The sequence below is a fragment of the Cornus florida genome, unplaced genomic scaffold (assembly GCF_030987335.1).
Source record: "Cornus florida cultivar Cherokee Brave unplaced genomic scaffold, ASM3098733v1 CherokeeBrave_3.0.0_Hap2_Chr09, whole genome shotgun sequence".
Classification (NCBI taxonomy): Eukaryota; Viridiplantae; Streptophyta; class Magnoliopsida; order Cornales; family Cornaceae; genus Cornus; species Cornus florida.
In genome coordinates this window covers 86118312-86144451 of record NW_026775579.1, presented here as the reverse complement: position 1 = coordinate 86144451, position 26140 = coordinate 86118312, and the positions used below count along the sequence as shown (strand labels likewise).

The 26140-nt window shown below is 32.0% G+C and overlaps 2 protein-coding genes across 2 annotated transcripts; both read right to left on the bottom strand.

Annotated features, from left to right (window-relative positions):
* Positions 1-15389: 15389 nt before the first annotated feature.
* On the bottom strand, positions 15390-19058 carry LOC132273066 (protein FAR-RED IMPAIRED RESPONSE 1-like). The gene is made up of 7 exons (XM_059774099.1): positions 18995-19058; positions 16552-17461; positions 16207-16447; positions 16007-16087; positions 15753-15896; positions 15601-15648; positions 15390-15485 (listed from the first exon to the last, which is right to left on the bottom strand). Exons 1-7 carry the CDS (start codon positions 19056-19058, stop codon positions 15390-15392), a joined length of 1584 nt encoding a protein of 527 aa, XP_059630082.1.
* Positions 19059-19096: 38 nt separating this feature from the next.
* LOC132273065 (protein FAR1-RELATED SEQUENCE 5-like) lies at positions 19097-19921 on the bottom strand. Its single transcript, XM_059774098.1, has 2 exons — positions 19668-19921; positions 19097-19559 (listed from the first exon to the last, which is right to left on the bottom strand). The coding sequence occupies exons 1-2, from the start codon at positions 19919-19921 to the stop codon at positions 19097-19099; spliced, it is 717 nt and encodes a 238-aa protein (XP_059630081.1).
* Positions 19922-26140: the final 6219 nt, after the last annotated feature.

The following is a 26140-nucleotide window of genomic DNA, read 5'->3' as shown; positions in this document are numbered from 1 at the left end:
TTCTCTATCTGTCTACAAGAATCAAAAGTTCAATACCCGGATCGGTATATCATTTCAGATTGTTTAGAAAATCAAAACCCACATCTTTCAGTTTCCATCGCCGCTGTTCCAGTTTGGGTTCGCCGTCAGCCGCTGCCCGCCGTCTCTCATTCTCTCTGCAACTGCTAACTTGTATGTATATTGTTTTACAAACTTGTGTAATTTTGATGGTAAAATTGGCATCACAACTCCTTCATCACCCATTGTCTTCCCTTTCCTTCCATTTCCTCCTATTTTTGGGAGAACAAGCAAATTACTATACAAAGCTATACATAACCCTCCAAACCCTTCCCTTCCCTCTCCTCTCCTCTCTTTTTCTTCCACCCATTTTACCCAAACACTATTTTTAATCACCTTCCCTTCCCTTTCCTCACATTTCCACTCTACCAAGATGGACAGAGGTTAAACAAAGCAGCTTTAACCTCCGCAGCAGTAATAGGAGCAATCAGATTCTGAACTTGAGTAGAAGATAAATGCTTATCAATAATGTCAAATGGAGAATCCTTCCCAGAATTAGACGTACTACCCAAAATCTTTTGATAATAATCAAAAATAGCTGAAGCAACTTCTTTAGGATTCTTTTAACCAAAAATAAAATAAAATTCCTTAGGATTATCAACCTTAGTTCCATCTTCATTATGAATACTAGAGATTCTGTTCCTATTCCTTCTGCATATGAGCGATTTATGGGGAAAAAAGCGGAGTTCCTGTCTCCTTTTAACCATCGCATGAGAGACACACATTTTGAGCAAGCTTTCTTCACTCCTACTAGCCTTCAATCTTCTTTCATTCTGGCATTCTGTTTTGATCTTCTTTGCACAATTATTTTCTTATTCATTGCTTTCGTTTTCCATTGTTTGATGCTCTCAACTTATTTATTTAATACTCACCCTCAAACTTATTATGCCAATTGATGATAAAGTTGCCAATCTTGATTGATTTTTTTTTTTTTTTTTTTTTTGACGTCACCCTGAGAAAGGATTTGCCTATGATTGGCAAAAGAAAGAAAAGTTTGTATACACAAATTTTGATTCCGGAAAACCTAGAACTAAAATATATGCGATAACAATAATTTTACTAAATAATATCATAAAATAAATGAATACACTGTTGGCAATTCTATTACAATATAGAATCTCTCTCTGATTGAATCTCCTTAGAATGTTGGCGCAAGAGCTTCAAAAGCTTGATCTTGGGCCGGTGGTTGGATTGTATTTGAGTTCTTCAAAATTGAAGAAAACTCGAATGGATTTCTGAACGAGGGCCGGTGAGGCTTGATCTCAAATAGTGGATTTGAAAGTCTTCGAAGGAGAACGGCACTTGTGTGCTTATTGTTCTTCAGAATCTTTGAATGTTGAAAGGATTTGATGAAGAACGGCGTAGGTGTGGCACAGAGCTTCAATGTTCTGTTTGTCCCTTTCTCTGTGTGTGTTCTATGTCTCTGTCGGTGTGTCCTTTTCTCTTGTAAGGTGGCCTTGTATTTATAGGCCAAGGGTGGGGCGTTTGATTTGGAAACTCCCCAATGATTGTGCGAATTTTCCAAAAATAAAGGATTTGTTTCCTTTTATATTAAAATCAAATAAATGATTTGTTTCTTTTTATATTGAAATCAATTTGAATTCATTTAAAGGTATGACCCTTTAGGATTTTGACACCTGTCTATTGATGGGACCCGTATTTATGGGATTTAATTAATTAAGAAATATTTGACTTCTTGACCGATCCAATGGTGATTAGACCATCACAAATTTTAGGCGTCTACAAAATTTTTTTAGAGTCGATGTTCAGGCAATTCCACCCACCTGTCAAAAACTAAGTCACAACAAGGTAAATTCCAATCAAAAAAAATTTTAACTGCTAAACATTGAGAAACTGTCCCTTAATTATAGACTTGCAGCATTTAACCTTAAAAAGAAACTGTCCAGTGGTTGGTTAAAGAAATAAATTCTAAGCAAAATTTTTGAAAATTTGAAACCTCGGATTGGTGTCATCCAAAATAGGAGTGGTGATGGCAATGATCGTTGGAGCAGCATATTTGATTTTAACGTCAATACTATGGTTACTGAAAATAATTCAAGACTTGTGGGCGGTTGTAACGAGTTTTTGTTCGTCCTTTTCACAAGATAAAGATGCATATTTTTACTATTAGTAAGTTTTTTTTTTTTTTTTTTTTTTTTTTTTTTTTTCAACGAAGAGACTGAAAACAGATCACTAAATAAAATTAACAAAGGCAGGATCCAACTGGCGACAAGAAATGCCACCAGTAGGCGGAGCATTTTAGCATGAGGATAGTTGACTCTTATATCATGAAGAAAAACAGAATTGTATTAACAAAGTGGCGTGATACGACAAATGCGCAAATCAATTTATATTGGAGAAGGAATAGAGTTAAAATGGAATTTCTTTTGTCGCATATGGGGAAATTGTTTTACTTGTATTCAAGAATTGGCCTACTTTTCTCATGTCAATTGAATTATTTAGCATGGCCTCCGCTAACATTTTACTTCCACTATTTTTTATATCAATTTATATTGGAGAAGGAATAGAGTTAAAATGGAATTTCTTTTGTCGCATATGGGGAAATTGTTTTACTTGTACTCAAGAATTGGCCTACTTTTCTCATATCAATTGAATTATTTAGCATGGCCTCCGATAACATTTTACTTCCACTATTTTTTTTTGGAATAATTGAGATTCCCAAGAGTTTTTTATGGGTTTTGTTCACTAACATAAGGGGACAGTGTCCTTTCTGAGGGTATATTATTTTTATACCTTTGCAATAATGACACTGGAAGTTCAATTCAATGTTATTCGAGTATACTGATATTTTAATACTGATATTTCTCAAGTAAGGCCATTTTCTTGTTATTTACAGATTTGTTTGTTTATTTGTTGCTACAATCATGACTGGTAATTGGCACTTGCAAATGGTGAAAACTATATCCTTGAAAATTTTGCTATGGACTTGTACTCCATAGATAGTTTAATTTGTCTTAATTCCCGTTTATATATTACATAAATCCATGTTTGTTTTAATGATGATTTCCCAATCAATATATTTATTTGACAATTAACAGATTGTTTAATTCAGGCAATAATGCAGATAGCTCTAAGTAATTGTAAAAAAAGCTTGTTTGTTGTTGTTATACATTTAAATGGGTTGAATTTTAATTATTAACTTGAAAAGACATAGCTATTCAGTTTATAATTAAAGATTACTTGTTGTGAATTTTGATTCAATTTTATTTGAATTCTCTATTCTCTTTCATTTTCGTTGGTCTAAACTATAAACAGTTTGACAGTGTTTAATGAATTCTTTTTACAAGTGAGACAATTAACATCATGTTTTTTTGTTTTTGTTTTTGTTTTGTTTTGGAAGTTAAAGTTGAATATATATATATATATGAAATAGAATGTACAAGCAAAGCCCAAGCAAGGACCCAGTCCACGAATAGTAGACAAGGCCCATCAACACAGCATACAATAACCCAATCACAAAACAGGGCCCAACCCCACAGCAAAGACATTTCTAGTCTAGGGCATTGTGCTGGCCGCTCGTGAGCAATGTGTAATATATGTTAGATATTAATACAATGCAATGGATTTGAAAAGAATATTTTAGATTACTATGAAGTTTTGAAGGTGTGTCAAAATATCAAGAAGGTTGATTTAATCTTAACCACTTATTTGCCATGTAGAAGTCTATAAATAGATGGAGTCTTAACGGTAACAAATATTAAAAAAGGAGTTGAACTGATGCTACCGGCTGCCGTTTTGAGCCATGCATGAAAAATATGGGATGGTCATAGAGGAGAAAGTGAAAGAGATAGAGGAGAAAGTTGACGAAAAAATGGACAAGAAGTAGCGTTTGTTATTGTTTAACACTTTTAGATTAAATCTGTAGTTCATGTGTTTCTAGTCCCCAACGGATTTCCATAATAAGTGGTTTGTAATGCACATGATAAGATAGGAGTTCAATAATTTTGTTATAGAAATAACTCTAGACTTTCAAAAGTCACAATATATTACTTATTTGACAATTAAGAGATTGTTTAATTCTCTAAGTAATTGAAAAAAAAAAAAAAAAAACTGTTTGTTGTTGTTGTACATTTAAATGGATTGAATTTTAATTATTAACTTGAAAAGTCAGTTTATGAATAAAAAGTATTGCTGTGAATTTCTTTCTGTGCTTGGGCATTGTGGAAAGAGTGTAATTCTTTCTGTTTTGGCAAGTGGCAGCGATAGCTTGTTCCTGCTTTTCAGAATTTATGGAGGCTCAAAATCGGAGAGGTCGATTACATACTAATTTTCAATTTTTTGCAACCTCAGAAGTTATGGAAGCCTCCGACGGATGGTTGGATCAAGTGTAATGTTGATGCCTGGTTTTGTAAAAGGTCACGAGCCGCGGGTGGTGGAGTTGTGTTCAGGGATTCAGCCAGGTCTATAAGTGATGCGGTTACTTTGAAATCATTTTTTGTTGTATCTGCAGCTTGTGCTGAGGCTCATTGTGTGCGTCGGGCTTTATGGTGGGCCAATTATCTGGAGTTCCAATGTATTTGGGTGGAATGTGATGCAAAATTGGTGGTTGATGCAGTTTTGGGTGCTGTGACTCCTCCGAAAGAGTTCTCAGCTTTGATTTTTGATATCAAAGAAGCACTGAGTTGGTTTAAGGAGGCGACCATCTCGCATATTTGTTGGGAAGGTAATTATGTTGCTCATGCAGTTGCAAATATTTCAAGGTATCTTAGCCATCCTGATATGGTGTTAGAGCATGTGCCTTCATCTATAATTGAGTTGGCTAAGACTGATTTATTTTGTGTTTCTATGTAATGCTTGCTTGTGTGCCAAAAAAAAAAAAATCAATTTTATTTGAATTCTCTATTTTCTTTCATTTTCGGTCTAGACTATAAACAGTTTGATAGAATGTTCAATGTGGGGTCAAATCCCCTGCTGTTCATTACCCTACAGTCCCCTGCTGTGAGCTGATGAAAGGCCTATGTTTGGCCACGTATGCTTCAGTTTGTAATATGTCTGTAGGCTCCACTAAAATGGTGCAAAACGCATTCTTCCGTTAAATCTGTCTTCCGTTAAATTATATGGTAATTTATTACATAAAAAGAAAAAACAAATACTCAAAAAGCTAACCCTATTGACAAAAGAGTTAGCCCTAAACCAAGATAATCTGAGAAAAGACGAACCCCTGCAAAGAAAAGAAAACGGCGGCAAAGAACCCTAAATTCTCTGGGTTTCGAACAAAGAAAGGAAAGTCGAAATTCAGCGGGTTTGTTGGTCGCGATCTTCGCTAGCCTTGGTTTGCTTGCCGTCAAATTCCGGCGCCGTGATTCTAGGTTCTTCTCTGGCCACGGTTTGCTTCGCTATCTTCGCCGGCCTTGGTTCGTCAAATTCCGGCACCTTGATTCTGGGTTCTTCTCTAGCCACAGTTTGCTTCGCTATCTTCGCCGGCCTTGGTTTGCTTGCCGTCAAATTCCAGCGCCGTGATTCTGGGTTCTTCTCTGGCCACGGTTTGCTTCGCTTTTGTGTTTCTATTTAGTTAAGTCGAATTTACTCTTTTTTTTATGCTCTTAGATGCTGCTATTTTTCACGAATAAGAAGGTCACAGTTGTGATTACCGTTGATATGATTTATTGTCTAAATTTTATCTGCATTTGTAAATTTAATTAAATCTTTACAACTTGCTTGTTGAATTCAGTTTTAATATTTTTACTAGTGAGGCAAAATTGATTAAATTTATAATGGTGATGAAAAGTTCACCATTTAAAGTGTCAGAAAAATATAAGTAAATGTGGTGGTTGAGAAAACCTCTAAGTGATGGATTGCCCCTGACAAGGTCATGAGTTGGTGACAAAGAAAAGAGTAGTTCATAATTGAGTAGCTTTAACAAGTCGAGTTAATCAGGAGAACTAAGAATTTACTTGGAAAATATGGTAAAGCTAAGTTTATGTATCATGTATTGGTTTTTTTTTGTGTTATTCTTCCACATCAAGTTCTAAATTTTAATTTTATTCTATCTGTTAGGTCATTCCACCAGTAGCTTGGGGGGCTCATTGTTTCTAGTATGTCAATAAAGCTCCTTACTCTTTTTTTTATGCTCTTAGATGCTGCTATTTTTCACGAATAAGGTGGTCACAGTTGTGATTACCGTTGATATGATTTATTGTCTAAATTTTATCTACATTTGTAAATTTAATTAAATCTTTACAACTTGCTTGTTGAATTCAGTTTTAATATTTTTACTAATGAGGCAAAATTGATTAAATTTATAATGGTGATGAAAAGTTCACCATTTAAAGTGTCAGAAAAATATAAGTAAATGTGGTGGTTAAGAAAACCTCTAGGATGAGTGATGGATTGCCCCTGACAAGGTCATGAGTTGGTGACAAAGAAAAGAGTAGTTCATAATTGAGTAGCTTTAACAAGTCGAGTTAATCAGGAGAACTAAGAATTTACTTGGAAAATATGGTAAAGCTAAGTTTATGTATCATGTATTGGTTTTTTTTGTGTTACTCTTCCACATCAAGTTCCAAATTTTAATTTTATTCTGTCTGTTTGGTCATTCCACCAGTAGCTTAGGGGGCTCATTGTTTCTAGTATGTCAATAAAGCTCCTTATTAGATTCAATCACAGAATATCAGTGTACTTGGTTTCTCAAGTACCCTAAATCACTTTGAAACTTGATGTAAATGAAGACCAATCTCTCTATTATGTTAGAATTATGTGACATAGCCTACAACCAAGTATTCTCCTTGCTTACATGTCAAGACCACAGTTGCTCCAAGCGTCATACTTTATACACTTAAGTTTACATGTGCATTGCATAAACTTACTTAAGTAATGTGGAGATCTCCATGTTAAAGTCATAGAACCAGAAATCGCTAAAAACTAACATATAACTCAAGTAATTACTATTTATGTCTAAAATAACTAAACTATTTATAAGTTCTACACTACATCACTTTGTGAACTAAAATAATCCAATATGGACTGCAAAAGGTAAAATTATATATATGTTTGTAAAGTCTGTATGTTTTTTGTAATAATTGCAATAATTTCTTATTTACGAATACATTGAAATTCCATTTTTTTTATTTACATTGCACAAAATAAAAATTGATGAATACGAAATTTTGTGAAGTCTGCCAAGAGAGTAGCTTGCAGACTTTCATTATTTAGTCATTAGGCATCTAATCCCTTCAATATGCTTCTTCTTCTTCTTCTTCTTCTTCTTCTTCTTTTATTGCACTAAATAAGAATTGATGAATGCGAAATTTTGTGAAGTCTGCCAATTCATTATTTAGTCTATAACCACACAATATTCATTCTCCAATTTTGAAGTAGGTTCGTGATTGTGTTAAAAATTCAATAACATAAAAGTGAAAATTGTTGACAACTAAATACCTCATAATCCCTTTCAAAATCCTCTTTAAATTAACATGTGACTGTGTTTTTTTGGATGCTTTTTTTATATGATAAAATTTAACTTTTAACTTTAAATAAAATATAAATAATATGATCTTTTAAGCTTGTAACTTTTAACTTTTATGCTTCTAAATTTACTTAAAGTCTTATTATGATCTCTGTTTTTATAAGTGCAACATCTCATTATGAACTCATAATCTAGGAACATCAAATGGGAAGGATTAAGCATGTGGCCAAGTGCACTGAAAAAAAAAGGAAAAAATGCAACAAAAGCCAAAGGAGATGAACAAAAAAAAAAAAGATGTGGCATCTAAACGCAATGGAAAAAGAATTGTTATAGATAGTGAAAGTAATTGTGATGATGCTTCACACTCTCCTTCTGCCAGTTCTCCATCTCAATCATCAAGTAGTAGCGATGAGATTGAAGATGGAGGTCATTTAAAGCGTAGAAAGGTTATTTGTCAATCGAGACAGAGTGAGAGTTTGAAAAACACTGTAGGAAGTTCAAAACTGAAGCAGAAGGGACGAACTGTAAGCCATCATGGACCTTGCTTCTTCAAATTTAGGTATATTTTCAAAACCCTGAATGACAATGAGATCAAATTATTATAAATTTCATGTATTCTGTTATTATTTTAAAAAATTTCTTTTTGTAATGATAAATTATGTTGTTTCCATATATTTTTTATTGAAGTTATTGATTTGATTAATACAAAAATTGGATTAGAAAGAAATAAAATAAGAAAATATTGAGACTAAGGTACTGAATATATATTGATTAGAAAGAAATATAATAACTCTATATATATATATATATATATATATATATATATATACAAGAATGCTTTGAGACTAAGGTACTGAATATATATTAGTATATAAGTGTGTATATATAACATCACTATGTTGAATTGACTTAGATTTATAAGTGACTATTAGTTTTTCAGCACTATGTGAATACCTTAATTAGATGGTGAAGGTGTTGAGTGTGGCAATTAATAAAAAAATTTGCCAAATTTTTTCTTTTGACGGTGATGATGAAGGTGGTGAGTGTGACAATTAACAGTAAACTTTGCCCAAAAATTTTCAAAGATATGTTAAATATTCTATAGCTAAGTGTATGTTTTTTTTTAATATTTGGAAGAAAAAAACAAAAAAATAGATGTCGCTCTTTTCATTATTTCACTTCAGAGGATTCGCACCCATTTAAAAAGGCACATGAAAAATTGTTTGTGCTGGACTTATTTTGTGGACTGTGATGTTATCAAGTAATGTTATAAAGATCCTTGGTACTGATTTTAACTTTTCTGTTTTTTTACTAAACTTGATTCAATTATATTTTTTTTTTAAATGATGTATTGCACCAATGTTCTTACCTTAGTGATATATATGTTGATGTATGGAAAACAAAGTCGCAATGTAATTAAACAATAAAGTTTAGAAAATTTTAAATGGTATTAAAATTTTTAATTATTCATTGTGTTTATAATTTCAGGAAATATTATCAAGAGAAGTGCAAAGTAGAAAACCCTTCCAAGAATTGGAGAAAAGTTGATTATGCACAAATCAGTAAAGATGCCGGAGAAGTTTGGAATAAAATGAGTGAAACTGAAAAACAACCTTTCAAGGATGAGTGGGAAAAGGAAGAAGCGGAAAGGAAAAAAAATGCACCAAAACAAACAAAAAGTATTATGTCATTTTGCCTTCCCTTCCCTCTTATTATTGTTTCATTATTTGAGGCATGCTCCCTTGTTTATAGTATTTTTGTTTTGTAATTGATCATTTAATTGAACTTTTATCCGTAGAAAAATCAGAATCATTGGCACAGATGCTCGATCGATCAATTTGTCAAATGTGTATCCCAACTTGGTGCTGAGAAGATCAAAGCAATTGAGGAAATTGGCTTTGGGCAGTTACTGAACTTGAAATGCACACGTCTGGATCGTAACCTCTTTCGTTATATATTCAGTAACTTCGACTGCCACACCGGTCTTCTTAGAGTCGGCCATAATGAATATATCTCTATATCAGCACATGATGTCAATTTCATATTTGGCTTGCCTTGTGGGGAGACGGACGTGCCAGAAGGTTCTGATGTTGAAGCAGAATGGATAAATAACTGTGGATTTCGTAGTCCGGGAGGGATGCACATAAATGCTTTGCAAGACAAGGTTACACAACTTGATGTTGGTGACGATTTTAAGCAAGCATTTGTTTTATTTGCATGTGCAACAGTCCTAAGGCCAAATGGTCGGAGTAATGCCCACCTAAGGGGGTTTTAATCTGTGAACAAAGTCAATTCAATTAGGACTTACAACTGGTGTGGTTATACTTATAAACATTTGGTTGAACCCCTCAAAAAGCCGGGAAAAGAAAGACAGAGTTGGACAGGGTGTTTAATTTTTCTGCAGGTATAATTATTTTTTTTTTACTGAATGTTACCTTTTAAAATACTTAGTATATGGGATAAAGAAAAACCTTTCCTCAAACCTCTATATCTCAGGGCAAGTGTATATATGTTAATTATTTGATGTCATTGAATTCAGTTACTATATCTCATCCGAGTTGATGTGAAATGGCCCGGCAAAGGGGATGTCCAATCTGTGAGTTTTTGGATAGATGAGAATGTAAAGAAAAGCCTTCAATGGGAGGAAAACATGGGAGGCTTTGGACATGGTCAGGTAATTTAAATTTTTTTCGTACTTGTAGTTTTTAATTTTTAATTAATTAAAGCATTATAGTTGTATTCATTTTTATAACCGAGTGTAAAACACTTGTGATAGGCTCGTCCCACAACCAATTCTACAAGTGGTCATGAAGTCCCTATCAGTGATTATTATTCGTCACCCTCACATTCTACATCTCGTATGACCAATCCAACTGCCGATACAAGTTCGGACTCAGAATACGAGGTAAATATACATTCCATTAATAAATGGATATTTTTATGAAGTTTACATTACATTATGTTTTTTTTGTGTATTTGTTCTTATTGTCATAAGATCGCAACTTCTTAACCTATTATCTGATGTGTGCAGTGCTGCTTTCAAGAATTGAAGATGCAACTTCAAAATACTAACCAAATTTTCAGGAGACTTCAATCCATTAGGGAAAGGCGACGGGAGAAACGAAAGAAAGGTACTGTGGAAGGTAACACTAGTTCAGGTCGCACGAGTATTGGAGAAGAAAGTGGTGAACATTTGAATATGCAGCCGCAAAGTAACTCGTCCGATCCCCATTCGGTGGTTCATGGAATAAGCGGTGAAGGAGTAAATATTGATGAAAATGACATTGTTGAATTTGACGATGAATGTGGAGTTGATGACAATTCTGACCAAGTTGAAAAGTGCTTTAATCATGTAAAAGAATCAAATGTCGAAGCCAGTATCTCAAATACTGACCAATCCATGGCTCATGTTGGGACAGGTAATCTGGAGGCTGCAGGGGAGGGTGTTGAAGATGGCTTAAATGTTGTGCAAGAGGCACAGAAGGATATCAATTTCTCAAACATCCCTATAGGTATAATTCTTTAAATGCTCAACCATCTTTTCATTTATCCTATTATGATTACCTTAAATTAATAATTGATATTGATTATACATGACAGGAGTTGATGATTATGTCCCCAAAGAAATTGTTAGTGGTCGTCGACGAGGTAGGTCACAATATGCACACTCTCCCTGGGACCAAACAGAGTCTAAGAAAAAAATTAGACTTAGTACTGATGACAAAATGTTGTTTAAATATGTCAAAGCCCCTGACCGTGACAAAATGTAAGTAATGGATATGACAGATTCTAGGCATGCCCTTTTTTATGCTTAATCTTATGTTTAATGTTTTTTAAATACTTATTTTATTTTGTTATGTTAGTGAAACATTGGTAAGTATTGATACTGCACAACTAAATCGGACTGATGTTCTTACGATGTTCGGTGATGAGTGGGTGGCAAATGTTGTGAGTGGATTACATGAATATTAACCCCATTCATATTTTTAGTCCATGTTAAATTTGGTTTTTTTTTTTTTTTTTTTGTCCTTAACCTATGATTTTCCTTTTTTATAGGTAATTGATTGTTATTCGACGCTTCTAAACAAAAAACAGGATGAGAAGAAAATGAAGTACTATTTTTCCAGTTTTGCAGTAAGTTACATCAGGGATGAGAATGTGGAGTTTGTAAGTAATAAGGAGGAACGCAGGAAACGCTTGGTGAGCGCTTGGGAAAAATACTGCAGAAAATTAAAAACAAAGACCAGCGACTTTCATAAATCTGAGTTGGTATGTTATTTTCTTTAACAATCCATGTCTTCTGCCTATGGTTTCTGGTTGTGACAATATTCCACTACTAATATATGTCGTGTGCTTAACAGTTCTATTTCCCTGCATACGTTAGTAATCATTGGTTCTTGTTTGTCATCCACCGTCCGGATAAGCTTATTCATTACATATGTAGTAGCGGACTTGGTTTTAGGCACACAAATTATTGTTCATTGGTGGTATACAACTCTTTTATTCTAATTCATTTCATTTTTTAATTTGATATGATCATATTGTTAGTAATTTTGTTTTTGTATTGCAGAAAGATTTTCTTGACATTGCACTAGGAGAGAAATTGGATTTTTATGATATCATAAAGCATCAAGATTTACCCGTGCAGCCTAACCCGTATGTTTGACTTTATACTTTTGAAATCTTTTTGTTGTTTAACTTATTACCTATATGTTTGATATGAACTTCCTCAGTAGCTCTCTTATACAATTTTTAATTATTGTTCAGACATTCATGTGGACTTTTTCTTATGAGGTTCATGGAGTTATGGGATAGCAGAAGATTGTTGGGAAGCTTCAATGTTAGTATAATGTCATTGTGAAATATTTATCTATTTTACAGTGGTTTAAACATAATATATATTTTTTCCTAACAGTATGTTACTTCTATGTAATGGTACAGACGGACTCTACTGTGATCCGTATAGAAATGGCACTACAACTTTTGACCGATCCTTTGAACGAATGTAGGCAAGAGATTTTGAACAACAGTACCAAGCATGGGAGAAAAGTTAAATTTACACCAGGTTGCAAGCTTTAATTTTAGGTGGTGATGAAACTGGTGCTATGTTAAGGTTTAATTTTTGTCAATGGAATGCCTTTTGTCATGAAAGTTACTCTGTTTTATTTTTGTCCTACCTTGTAACGATTCAGGCTTGTATGGGGCTGTTATGTGAATGTTTTGTACATGTTAGTTTTGTATAAATTTGGGAACAGGGTAGTTTTGTAAAAAGTTGGGCTCTGTATTCATATACTGAATCTGGTCAATCTTTTAACTACTTTTCATATCTCAACATGTTTATTTGGTTGATTCATTTAGGAAATCTAAGTTTATCAGAGCGTATATTTTATTGCTTTTATATGCTTTGCAAGTAAATGGTTGCACCCACTATGGTGTTTTTGAGTAGTTCACAGTTAATATTGACGTATCAAATTAAATAAATAAATACCTACTAGTGAGGTCTGAAACACACTCTATCCTCTGCATATTTTTGAGGGCCTTTTAAGGCGTCAGGTTTATTTTGAAGGATTCTACGCAACATGGGTCATGTTCACCTCATTAACATATATCCTTTAGCAAGTCTCTACTGTCTTAAATTGTTCTCCATTTTCAGAATTGAAAGCTTTCACGTAAGGCTGTCTTAAATTCTTCTCCATTTTCAGAACTGAAAGCTTTCATTGGAGACTTGTGTGATCCTTTGATGTAATTGAATACAAGGACATAGGAAATTAATCTTTTTTGTTTGAAATTATTCTGCAGCTCCATTTGTTATAGCTTGTTTAAAGTTAGGATGTTGTGGCATTTTGACTAGCAGTTCTCAATATTTATAAGTGTTTCTTATATAACTCTTTAATTTTAGTAAAAATTATAAGATACTCTTTATGCATGAAAAGACAAAATATAATAAATGTCTGAATTAACATACTAAAAATTGTGGTTTGGCTAATTCATATAGTTTTGTATGTGATATTACTTATACAGCCGGGTGTGAATACTTAATTATGAAGGTGAAGATTGTATTTTTTTTAATTTTTTTAAAAAAAATTTATGTTTTCTTATTAATATACACACGCGCACCCACACACACACATATTATTTTCTCTATATTCACTTCAAATCAGAAAAACAGTATGGTGAATTCAGATAATTTCATATGTGCTATTACTTAAATAGCAGGATGTGAATACTTAGTTGAGATAGTGAATGTACTTAGAGGAGATTTGCCGGTTCAACCAAATATCTATATATAATAGAGGAGTTGTAGATAAACTTAGTCATATCAAACAAGCAGTGCATTTAATTATACATTTACAGCTAACACTTGTAACTTATTACACAATTTCGTGTTCAACTAATCCTAACCTACCACATTAATTGGCTATGCATATTGACTATATATCCAACATAAGTTCTTCCTTTTCTGGTAAACCAATGGTTAACCTTCCCCCAAAAGGTAACCAGCATACACAAAACAAGTAGTCTAAAAATGAAAATAGAAGAACTCCCACCACCGTTGCTCAGTGAGGTGGTTAGTAAAGTGGCAGCAAATAATTTTCAAGACCTACTACAACTTCAACAATGGTAAGGATTTAAGTGTACATTATTGTTTTATGTTTATAATATTTTCTTCATTCACGAAATAAAAGTTAAAAGTGTTTAAATATGTGCAGTTCTCATAAGCTAGCTATGGTGTGTTTGGAGCCACATATGTTACGACATCTCAGTTTTAAATCCTTGTACGAAATACAAACGGAGGGTACCAGTGATACTTCCTATTTGCGATGCGTGTTCATGCAAAAGTGTGTTGATGATGGCAATTTGGAGGCTATGTTTGTCTTCGGAGTGGTACGTTGCTTTCACTCACTTTACTAAATTGTGAAAGTAATTTAATTGGGTTTATTTTTAATAACTTTATGTTGGATGTAGGAGCTATTTTTCTTGCATCAAAATCGGGTAGATGGGCTAAGTATTCTAACCAAAGGTGCATATCTTCAGCATACTGGTTGTAAGTTTGCTTTAGCCATTGCATTAATATATGGCAATGATGCTGATAAAGTAAATGGTATTCAACAACTTTCGAACATGAACACAGACATAACAAATAAACTGATCATAAAACATCGGAGGGAACAAATGATTTCAATAGTGAAAAGAGGGTGGTCAAATGGGTTATTTCATAACATTCCTGCTTGTTGTGAGGAAGATTATAGACCACCGAACTATGAAGGTGACATGGTTCACATCAAATGGTGGATGGTCGAGCAAATAAATGAGGAGAAAATAAATTGTAATCTTTGCCATTGCGATCTCCACATATTGATGGTGTCTGGCATCATTGGAGAAAAAGTCATAGTCAACTGATGATAACCGTTGACGTCGTTTTCTGTATGTAATGTGATATATGTGTATGTATGTAATGTGATGTATGTAGTGTGATGTTGTATTTAACTTTTGAAGTAACAAAATGGAACTTTTAGGATGGATAATTTAATTAGCACTGTCTAACATAAAATCGCCATATGCAAGAGGCAATTAAGTATCGCCATCATTGGAGAAAATAGTCAGATGCCATTCACGGAACCATGTCACCTTGAAATTAATGGTTTCAACTCGTCCCAAATCACAAACAAAATGGACCAAACAATATATGTACACATACATATTTTAATTGACATAAATAGGCCTGAATAAAAATCCATTTTATTTTCCATATATAAAAAACCCAAAAAACAAAAGTGAACAAGTTATTTATACATTTACAAATCTTTACACAAAAAGGGATATATTTTTTCTACCACCATATTCTGTTATCATCAATCAACCATAGCATACCTATACACCATCAATTTGTCAAGAATTTCTTAACTCAAAACAAATTTTGCCGAGCTGGAGGGTTGATCTCAGATGTTGTCTCTTCCGACATTGGCATCAAATTACGGTCACCACTGGTGTGATCAACATCCTTAAAATGGATCATACAAAAACAATGTTTGTACATACGTTAATTAATGCAAAGTTAAAACATACATGTTTAGAATATATTGCAGAAGCATAAATTTTATAAGAGATAAACTTACAAGATAATCTGAGAATCGGCATTCATGATACGAAACAAATAGAGTCCCCTGCCAATATATTCTCAATGTTCATTAACTAATGGATTTCAAAAGTATGAAATAATGTTCATTAATTTTTATATACCTAGTTCAGAATAAAAGTTTGTTTATACCTGTTCAGTTGGTGGAGTCCTGGGATGACTGAAGTTAGTGGTAGGACAATATGTCATTTGGTCGATATTTGTTTCCGAATGTAAACGTGCACATGGGTGATGATCTTCGTAAATCCAAGTGGCGTTGCTAGGAATATCACAACCCTTATTTCAATATAAACATTCTTAATTAAGAGATTATCATACTAAAAATTATAATAATATATAAAAAATAAAAAATCAATGTTTTCATTTAAGAAAAGGAGAAAACTCACATTCAGACGTACATATGTAATAGGTGGCACGGTACCACTGCCACCTACCCCTGCACCAACACTGTTGTTGCCATTTGATTTCTACAAAACAATAGATTTATTCATTGTAAAAAAAAATTATGACATTGCTAATATCAAAATGTTAATGACATATACTGGAAAATTAAATTATCAAATAATAAAAAATAAATTAAATTAACCTTTCGTTTCGCATAGTTTTTTTTTCTCTGCATGTATTGTTCAAACTTATTCTTCTTCCTGCGCCTTGGTCCCTTACCACCTGTTTCTTTATTCTTTATACCCTTGGCATTACTTCCGGTCATGGCTTGCCCAATGATACTTTCATTATGTTCATGATTATTACTTCTTTCAGTTGAAAAAGCTGAATTGGTTGCCTCTTGTTCAACATCGAAACATTGCCTTTCAACATTAATGTGTTTCCTTTTCCATTTCATCCCCTTTAGCATCAAATTATTGAATACCTCTTCTTTCTCGGATACAAATGAGCTGATTTCTGTAAAAAAAAATGACATAACATCCTATACCTTCTGCGTACTTCAAGTTTAGGATCAGCAATAATTTCACATCCACGGATGTCTTGTACGCTGTTATCCCTAGCTTTTCTCGTCCACCTTTTTAGTATATACATAGAAGGTAATTCTTTGAAATAATGAGTGTTATCTTTCAGTACTTTAAGTACATGGCTGCACAAAATACCTTCCATTGCATATTTCCCACACGAACAACTTAGAAAGCCATCATCCCACCTTGTCACAGTCCGATCCATACTGCCATCATGAACAGATACTCTAGAAACACGTAATCCATTTTCATTTAAACTTGTTCCTTCCACGGTAGCAACCACACAAGCTTCTATGAATTGGTCCTGGAAAAGTTCAAAAATCTTCAACGTGTACATATTGCCCACTTGTTTTAGAATGGGACAATTTTGTTTAAGTCTAGGTAGTTTACTGAGTAAACCATACTCAGCTTGATATTCCTTGTACCGTTTCTCTGACAATAGCCTGTCAAGGTGCATGAAGAAATCTGGAATACTCATTTTCCTAGTTAAGTACTCTTTCAAGCAGCTATTTAGACTCTCACTCAGCTGCGTTGTCCGCATTCCAGCGGTAAACCAATGTTTAACAAATGGATAACCCCATTTTTCTCTTAAACCAAACAAATTGTTCAACCATGTGTTACCAACAACATTGTAGTCCCTTAACATTACATCCCATTGTATACAAAAATCATCCTCATCATCATAACAGTACATGAATTGACTCAGCACACTTTTAATCCCTTCATCATTCCTAAAAATGGTGCCTACATGCTTCTGTGCATTTGCCATGATGTGCCACGTGCAAAGTAAATGTCTTGTCCTCAGCATAACTTGTGCCAACGCCTTTGCCATTGCACCATCTTGGTCAGTAAGAATCGTTTGTGGTACTTTACCTAACATCACATTCAAGAATATATCAAAAAGGCATGTAAATAAATAGGCAATCTTATCATACATCATCACTAAAATTTTTAATAGTATTGAAAATTTGAAGGCAAGAACATTATGGCTCAATAAAATATCTTCATTTGAAAAAGTAATTCACATTAAAAAGGTAAAAAAGAATGGCCATGTTCAATTATTAAAGGCTGAAGTTGATCATGCCCTTTTTTAACCCTTTCCTTTTTTTCTTTTTCTTTTTTTTTTTTATATATACTTTTTCAATATGATTCTGATTTTTATGTAAATTACTTGTGGTTACTTGAGTGAGTTTATTGTTTGTACCTTATAGCTCACCAGTAACTTAATCATAATTGACGTCTACTACACTACCTGGAGATGTTAGAATCTTTGCTTCCCAAAGGTAGTAGCAACAGTCATTTGTTCCTTCCAAATACCTGTATATGTTTTCCTGAATACAAATACTGAATAATGCATTGACAATACTCGTGTATAAAGTACTAACTTTTTCTTGTATACGTACATGTCCATTATGTGCACTCTCGGGTTGAGTTTAAGTCATATTTTAAAAAACAAGCAGAGAAGAATAATGAGATGAAAAGAGAAATAAAAATAAAAGGACTTTATTTAGGTAAGTCCCACAATCCACATTCTTTACATCTCCCACAACACCTTGTGTTGTTATTATTATTATTAAAGAGATATAAATTTTTTTTAAGACATAAAGAGTTATAATTTGAGCTAAATCCTTTTAGTGTAAAAGATGTGAACAAAAAGAATAGAGGAGTTAGAATTCTTATTTTACCCTTGACATTTGACAAAATGAGTACAATAAAATGTTGCAACTATTTTTGTTTTTCTTTTCCATGATATAGAAACAGAAAAACAGAGATTATTCATCGTTCTCTCCTTGATAATTAACTTCTAATTAAGTAGGTGCAGCACAGATAATTAAATTATAATTTTAACCTACATGGAATCTTAAACCAATTCATTTTTTTTTTTTTAACCACATGCACTCTTCCAATCTTTCACCTCACACAATCCACATTCTTTACATTTCTCTTTTCATCTCATTATTCTTCTCTGCTTGTTTTTTAAAATATGACTCAAACTCAACCCGAGAGTGCACATAATGGACATGTACGTATACAAGAAAAAGTTAGTACTTTATACACGAGTATTGTCAATGCATTATTCAGTATTTGTATTCAGGAAAACATATACAGGTATTTGGAAGGAATAAATGACTGTTGCTACTACCCTTGGGAAGCAAAGATTCTAACATCTCCAGGTAGTGTAGTAGACTTCAAATATGATTAAGTTACTGGTGAGCTACAAGGTACAAACAATAAACTCACTCAAGTAACCACAAGTAATTTACATAAAAATCAGAATCATATTGAAAAAGTATATATAAAAAAAAAAAAAAAAAAAAAAAAGGAAAGGGTTAAAAAATGGCATGATCAACTTCAGCCTTTAATAATTGCGAAAAGGAAAAAAAAAATTACATTTATACTATTTACCTGACATTGCATTCAAGAATGAATCAAACAGCCACGCAAAGGAATTGGCAGTCTCGTCATACATCCATGCTAGTCCAAAGACAACAGTCTCCCGATGATGATTCAAACCAAGAAAAGCCGCAAAAGGACGATTGCTTTGGATGAATGCCCATAGTCAATTATCATTCTCGAATCTGCCCAGAAGATATTAGTTATCATTTCATCGCTATCCAACTGCATGGTGTGAAAAAATGAAGGATTCTCACAAAATTGAATTTTGAAATAATTCATCAGCCATGTCTTCTCTCTGTATTCTAACTCACTCTGTCTTCTTGTTCTTAGAAAATTTTGTTGATCAACTTTGGCGTAGCCAATTGATTGCCTCCCACCAGCCTGCCTGCTCAGTAACTCAAATGCATTACCAAGTGGAACTCCAGATTGGCAGGCCAATTCCACATCAATTGCTTGGGCAACACTTATTCTTCGTTGTGATGGCATCATATGTGTGCATTCTTCAATTATCATAGGATGATTGTGAGATTCGACAAAATTATATACAACGTACTTTCCCTTCTTGCGGTCATATCTAATTTGCATCAGTGCACCATAACCGGTTCAAGTTTCAGTCCTTGGCTTTCTTGTATGGATATCCCTCTTGTCCTTCACCTTAAAACCTTGTTTGGAACACACAAACTTGCTTGTTGTAATATTTCCTATCTTACGGCTTTTATTTGCATAATCCTTACGAATACTGAATCCAACTTTACCCCCATAAGCATTGTAAAAGTCGTATGCTTCATCCTCAGTGTCAAACTGCATGTTCAATTTTGGTGTGAATTCTATGTCAATGGGATTGACAACTTCTGCTACTAAGTTTTCAGAAATATTGATTTCGGCAACGATTGGAATGCTTGTTCTCACATCATTAATACTTAAGTCATTATCCATTGGGATAACTTCAGTATAAATGTTACAAGAAGCAAAAGGTCCATCAAAACGTTAAAGTCAGTTTCTATAACTTGTGACAAAAAAATATATATATACAAAATATTTACCGAACTAATGAAAAGGGCTAAAAAATCATACAACTATCAATTTCAAGTAAAAAATATATCATAATTTACACGAACTGATGACAAATGAAAGAATTAAAAAAAATTAACTTTAGGTGTGAAATTAGTTTTGCAGAGGTGTGAAATTAGTTTGCAGAACTATGTTAATAGCTTATTTTGATACTGAAGGTGATCAGTGTCCCTACTTATTAAACTTTACAATGTTCTTTTCCTCATAAATATCACATAATAACCTGTGAAATGCGTAATTGCCTCATACATGAGAAGACAAAATATTTGGATAACACATTGGTACCTAATGAAGCCGACTCAGTTAAAAAAAAAACAATTATGGAAGATTTTACATTCACTAGAATGGTTATTGAATATTATAAAAGAAAATTCTACAATTATCCAAATTTTCAAATGCGCTAGAATGCTTAACCAATGCCAATTTCAAGTAAAAAAAATCATAATTTACACTAACGGATGACAAATGAAAGAATTAAAAAATGTTAAATTTAGGTGTGAAATTAGTTTTGCAGAGGTGTGAAATTAATTTTGCAGAACTGTGTGAATAACTTATTTTGATTGTGAAGGTGATCAGTGTCCCTACTTATTAAACTTCACAATGTATTTTTTCTCATAAATGTTACATAATAACCTGTGAAATGTGTAATTGCCGCATACATGAGAAGACAAAATATTTGGATAACACATTGGTACTTAATGAAGCCAACTCAATTAAAAAAAAATAGTTACGGAAGATTTTACATTCACTAGAATGGTTATTGAAGATTATAGAAGAAAATCCTGCAATTATCCAAGATTTCAAATATGCTAGAATGCTTAACCAATGCCAATTTCAAGTAAAAAGAATCATAATTTACACTAACAGATGACAAATGAAAGAATTAAAAAATGTTAAATTTAGGTGTGAAAATAGTTTTGCAGAGGTGTGAAATTAGTTTTGCAGAACTGTGTGAATAGCTTATTTTGATGGTGAAGGTGATCAGTGTCCCTACTTATTAAACTTCACAATGTATATTTTCTCATAAATGTTACATAATATCCTGTGAAATGTGTAATTGCCACATACATAAGAAAACAAAATATTTGGATAACACATTGGTACCTAATGAAGCCAACTCAGTTAAAAAAAAAACAATTATGAAAGATTTTACATTCACTAGAATGGTTATTGAAGATTATAGAAGAAAATCATACAATTAACCAAGATTTCAAATACGCTAGAATGCTTAACTAATGTCAATTCAAGTAAAAAAATCATAATTTACACTAACGGATGACAAATGAAAGAATTAAAAAATGTTAAATTTAGGTGTTAAATTAGTTTGGCAAAGGTGTGAAATTAGTTTTGCAGAACTGTGTGAATAGTTTATTTTGATGGTCAAGGTGATCAGTGTCCCTACTTATTAAACTTCACAATATATTTATTCTCATAAATGTCGCATAATAACCTGTGAAATGTGTAATTACCGCATACAAGAGAAGACAAAATATTTGGATAACACATTGCTACCTAATGAAGCCACCTCAGTTAAAAAAAACAATTATGGAAGATTTTACATTCATTAGAATGGTTATTGAAGATTATAGAAGAAAATCCTACAATTATCCAAGATTTTAAATACACTAGAATGCTTAACCAATGTCAATTTCAAGTAAAAAAATATCATATTTTACACTAACAGATGACAAATGAAAGAATTAAAAAATGTTAAATTTAGGTGTGAAAATAGTTTTGCAGAGGTGTGAAATTAGTTTGCAGAACTGTGTGATAGTTTATTTTGATGGTGAAGGTGATCAGTGTCCTTACTTATTAAATGTCACAATGTTTTTTTCCTCATAAATATCACATAATAACCTGTGAAATGCGTAATTGCCGTATACATGAGAAGACAAAATATTTGGATAACACATTGGTACCTAATGAAGCCAACTCAGTTAAAAAAAAATAATTATGGAAGATTTTACATTCACTAGAATGGTTATTGAAGATTATAGAAGAAAATCCTACAATTATCCAAGATTTCAAATACACTATAATGCTTAACCAATGTCAATTTCAAGTAAAAAAAATATCATAATTTACACTAACGGATGACAAATGAAAGAATTAAAAAATGTTAAATTTAGGTATGAAATTAGCTTTGCAGAGATGTGAAATTAGTTTTGTAGAACTGTGTGAATAACTTATTTTGATGGTGAAGGTGATCAGTGTCCCTACTTATTAAACTTCACAATATTTTTTTCCTCATAAATATCATATAATAACCTATGAAATGAGTAATGGCCGCATGCATGAGAAGATAAAATATTTGGATAACACATTGGTACCTAACGAAGTCGACTCAGTTAAAAAAAAAAAAACAATTATGGAAGATTTTATATTCACTAGAATTGTAATTGAAGATTATTGAAGAAAATCTTACAATTATCCAAGATTTCAAATACGCTAGAATGCTTAACCAATGTCAATTTCTAGTAAAAAAAAAAAAAATCATAATTTACACTAACGGACGACAAATGAAAGAATTAAAAAATGTTAAATTTAGGTATGATATTAGTTTTGCAAAGGTGTGAAATTAGTTTTGTAGAACTGTGTAAATAGCTTATTTTGATGGTGAAGATAATCAGTGTCCCTACTTATTAAACTTCACAATGTATTTTTTCTCATAAATGTCACATAATAACCTGTGAAATGTGTAATTGCCGCATACATGAGAAGAAAAAGTATTTGGATAACACATTGGTACCTAATGAAGCCAACTCAGTTAAAAAAATAATTATGTAAGATTTTACATTCACTAGAATGGTTATCGAAGATTATAGAAAAAAATCATACAATTATCCAAGATTTGAAATACGCTAGGATGCTTAACCAATGTCAATTTCAAGTTGAAAAATATCATAATTTACACTAACAGATGACAAATGAAAGAATTAAAAAATGTTAAATTTAGGTGTGAAATTAGTTTTGCAGAGATGTGAAATTAGTTTTGCAGAACTGTGTGAATAGCTTATTTTGATGGTGAAGGTAATCAGTGTCCCTACTTATTAAACTTCACAATGTTTTTTTCCTCATAAATATCACATAATAACCTGTGAAATGCGTATTTACCGCATACATGAGAAGACAAAATATTTGGATAACACATTGGTACCTAATGAAGCCAACTCAGTTAAAAAATAATAATTATGGAAGATTTTACATTCACTAGAATGGTTATTGAAGATTATAGAAGAAAATCCTACAATTATCCAAGATTTCAAATACACTATAATGCTTAACCAATGTCAATTTCAAGTAAAATAATATCATAATTTACACTAACGGATGACAAATGAAAGAATTAAAAGATGTTAAATTTATGTGTGAAATTAGTTTTGTAGAACTGTGTGAATAGCTTATTTTGATGGTGAAGGTGATCAGTGTCCCTACTTATTAAACTTCACAATGTTTTTTTCCTCATAAATATCACATAATAACCTGTGAAATGCATAATTGCCGCATATATTAGAAGACAAAATATTTGGATAACACATTGGTACCTAATGAAGCCAACTCAGTTAAAAAAAAAAAAAAATTATGGAAGATTTTACATTCACTAGAATGGTTATTGAAGATTATAGAAGAAAATCCTACAACTATCCAAGATTTCAAATATGCTAGAATGCTTAACCAATGTCAATTTTAAGTAAAAAAATATTATAATTTACACTAACAGATGACAAATGAAAGAATTAAAAATTGTTAAATTTAGGTGTGAAATTAGTTTTACAGAGGTGTGAAATTAGTTTTGCAGAACTGTGTGAATAACATATTTTAATGGTGAAGGTGATCAGTGTCCTTACTTATTAAATTTCACAATGTTTTTTTCCTCATAAATATCACATAATAACCTGTGAAATGCGTAATCGCCGCATACATGAGAAGACAAATTATTTGGATAACACATTGGTACATAATGAAGCCAACTCAGTTAAAAAAAAATAATTATAGAAGATTTTACATTCACTAGAATGGTTATTGAAGATTATAGAAGAAAATCCTACAATTATCCAAGATTTCAAATACACTATAATGCTTAACCAATGTCAATTTCAAGTAAAAAAATATCGTAATTTACACTAACGGATGACAAATGAAAGAATTAAAAAATGTTAAATTTAGGTGTGATATTAGTTTTGCAAAGGTGTGATATTAGTTTTGTAGAACTGTGTAAATAGCTTATTTTGATGGTGAAGGTAATCAGTGTCCCTACTTATTAAACTTCACAATGTATTTTTTCTCATAAATGTCACATAATAACCTGTGAAATGTGTAATTGCCGCATACATGAGAAAAAAAAAGTATTTGGATAACACATTGGTACCTAATGAAACCGACTCAGTTAAAAAAAACAATTATGTAAGATTTTACATTCATTAGAATAGTTATCGAAGATTATAGAAAAAATTCATACAATTATCCAAGATTTCAAATACGCTAGAATGCTTAACCAATGTCAATTTCAAGTAGAAAAATATCATAATTTACACTAACAGATGACAAATGAAAGATTTAAAAAATGTTAAATTTAGGTGTGAAATTAGTTTTGCGGAGGTGTGAAATTAGTTTTGTAGAACTGTGTGAATAGTTTATTTTGATGGTAAAGGTGATCAGTGTCCCTACTTATTAAACTTCACAATGTTTTTTTCCTCATAAATATCACATAATAACCTGTGAAATGCGTAATTACCGCATACATGAGAAGACAAAATATTTGGATAACACATTGGTACCTAATGAAGCCAACTCAGTTAAAAAATAATAATTATGAAAGATTTTACATTCACTAGAATGGTTATTGAAGATTATTGAAGAAAATCTTACAATTATCTAAAATTTCAAATAAACTAGAATGCTTAACCAATGTCAATTTCAAGTAAAAAAAAAAAAAAAAAAAAAAATCATAATTTACACTAACGGATGGCAAATGAAAGAATTAAAAAATGTTACATTTAGGTGTGAAATTAGTTTTGCAGAAGTGTGAAATTAATTTTGCAGAACTGTGTAAATAGCTTATTTTGATGGTGAAGGTGATCAGTGTCCCTACTTATTAAACTTCATAATGTATTTTTTCTCAGAAACGTCACATAATGACCTGTGAAATGTGTAATTGCCGCATACATGAGAAGACAAAATATTTGGATAACACATTGGTACCTAATGAAGCCAACTCAGTTTAAAAAAACAATTATGTAAGATTTTACATTCACTAGAATGGTTATTGAAGATTATAGAAGAAAATCCTACAATTATCCAAGATTTCAAATATGCTAGAATGCTTAACCAATTTCAATTTCAAGTAGAAAAATATCATAATTTAAACTAACTGATGACAAATGAAAGAATTAAAAAATGTTAAATTTAGGTGTGAAATTAGTTTAGCAGAGGTGTGAAATTAGTTTGGCAGAACTGTGTGAATAGCTTATTTTGATGGTGAAGGTGATCAGTGTCCCTACTTATTAAACTTCATAATGCTTTTTTCCTCATAAATATCACATAATAACCTGTAAAATGTGTAATTGCCGCATACATGAGAAGACAAAATATTTGGATAACACATTGGTACCAAATGAAACCAACTCAGTTTAAAAAAAACAATTATGGAAGATTTTACATTCACTAGAATGGTTATTGAAGATTATAGAAGTAAATCCTACAATTATCCAAGATTTCAAATATACTGGAATGCTTAACCAATGTCAATTTCAATTAAAAAAATATCATAATTTACACTAACGGATGACAAATGAAAGAATTAAAAAATGTTAAAATTTGGTGTGAAATTAGTTTTACAGAGGTGTGAAATTAGTTTTGCAGAACTATGTGAATAACTTAATTTGATGGTGAAGGTGATCAGTGTCCCTACTTATTAAACTTCACAGTGTTTTTTTTTTTCCTCATAAATATCACATAATAACCTGTGAAATGTGTAATTGCCGCATACATGAGAAAACAAAATATTTGGAGAACACATCGGTACCTAATGAAGCCAACTCAATTTAAAAAAGCAATTATGGAAGATTTTACATTCACTAGAAT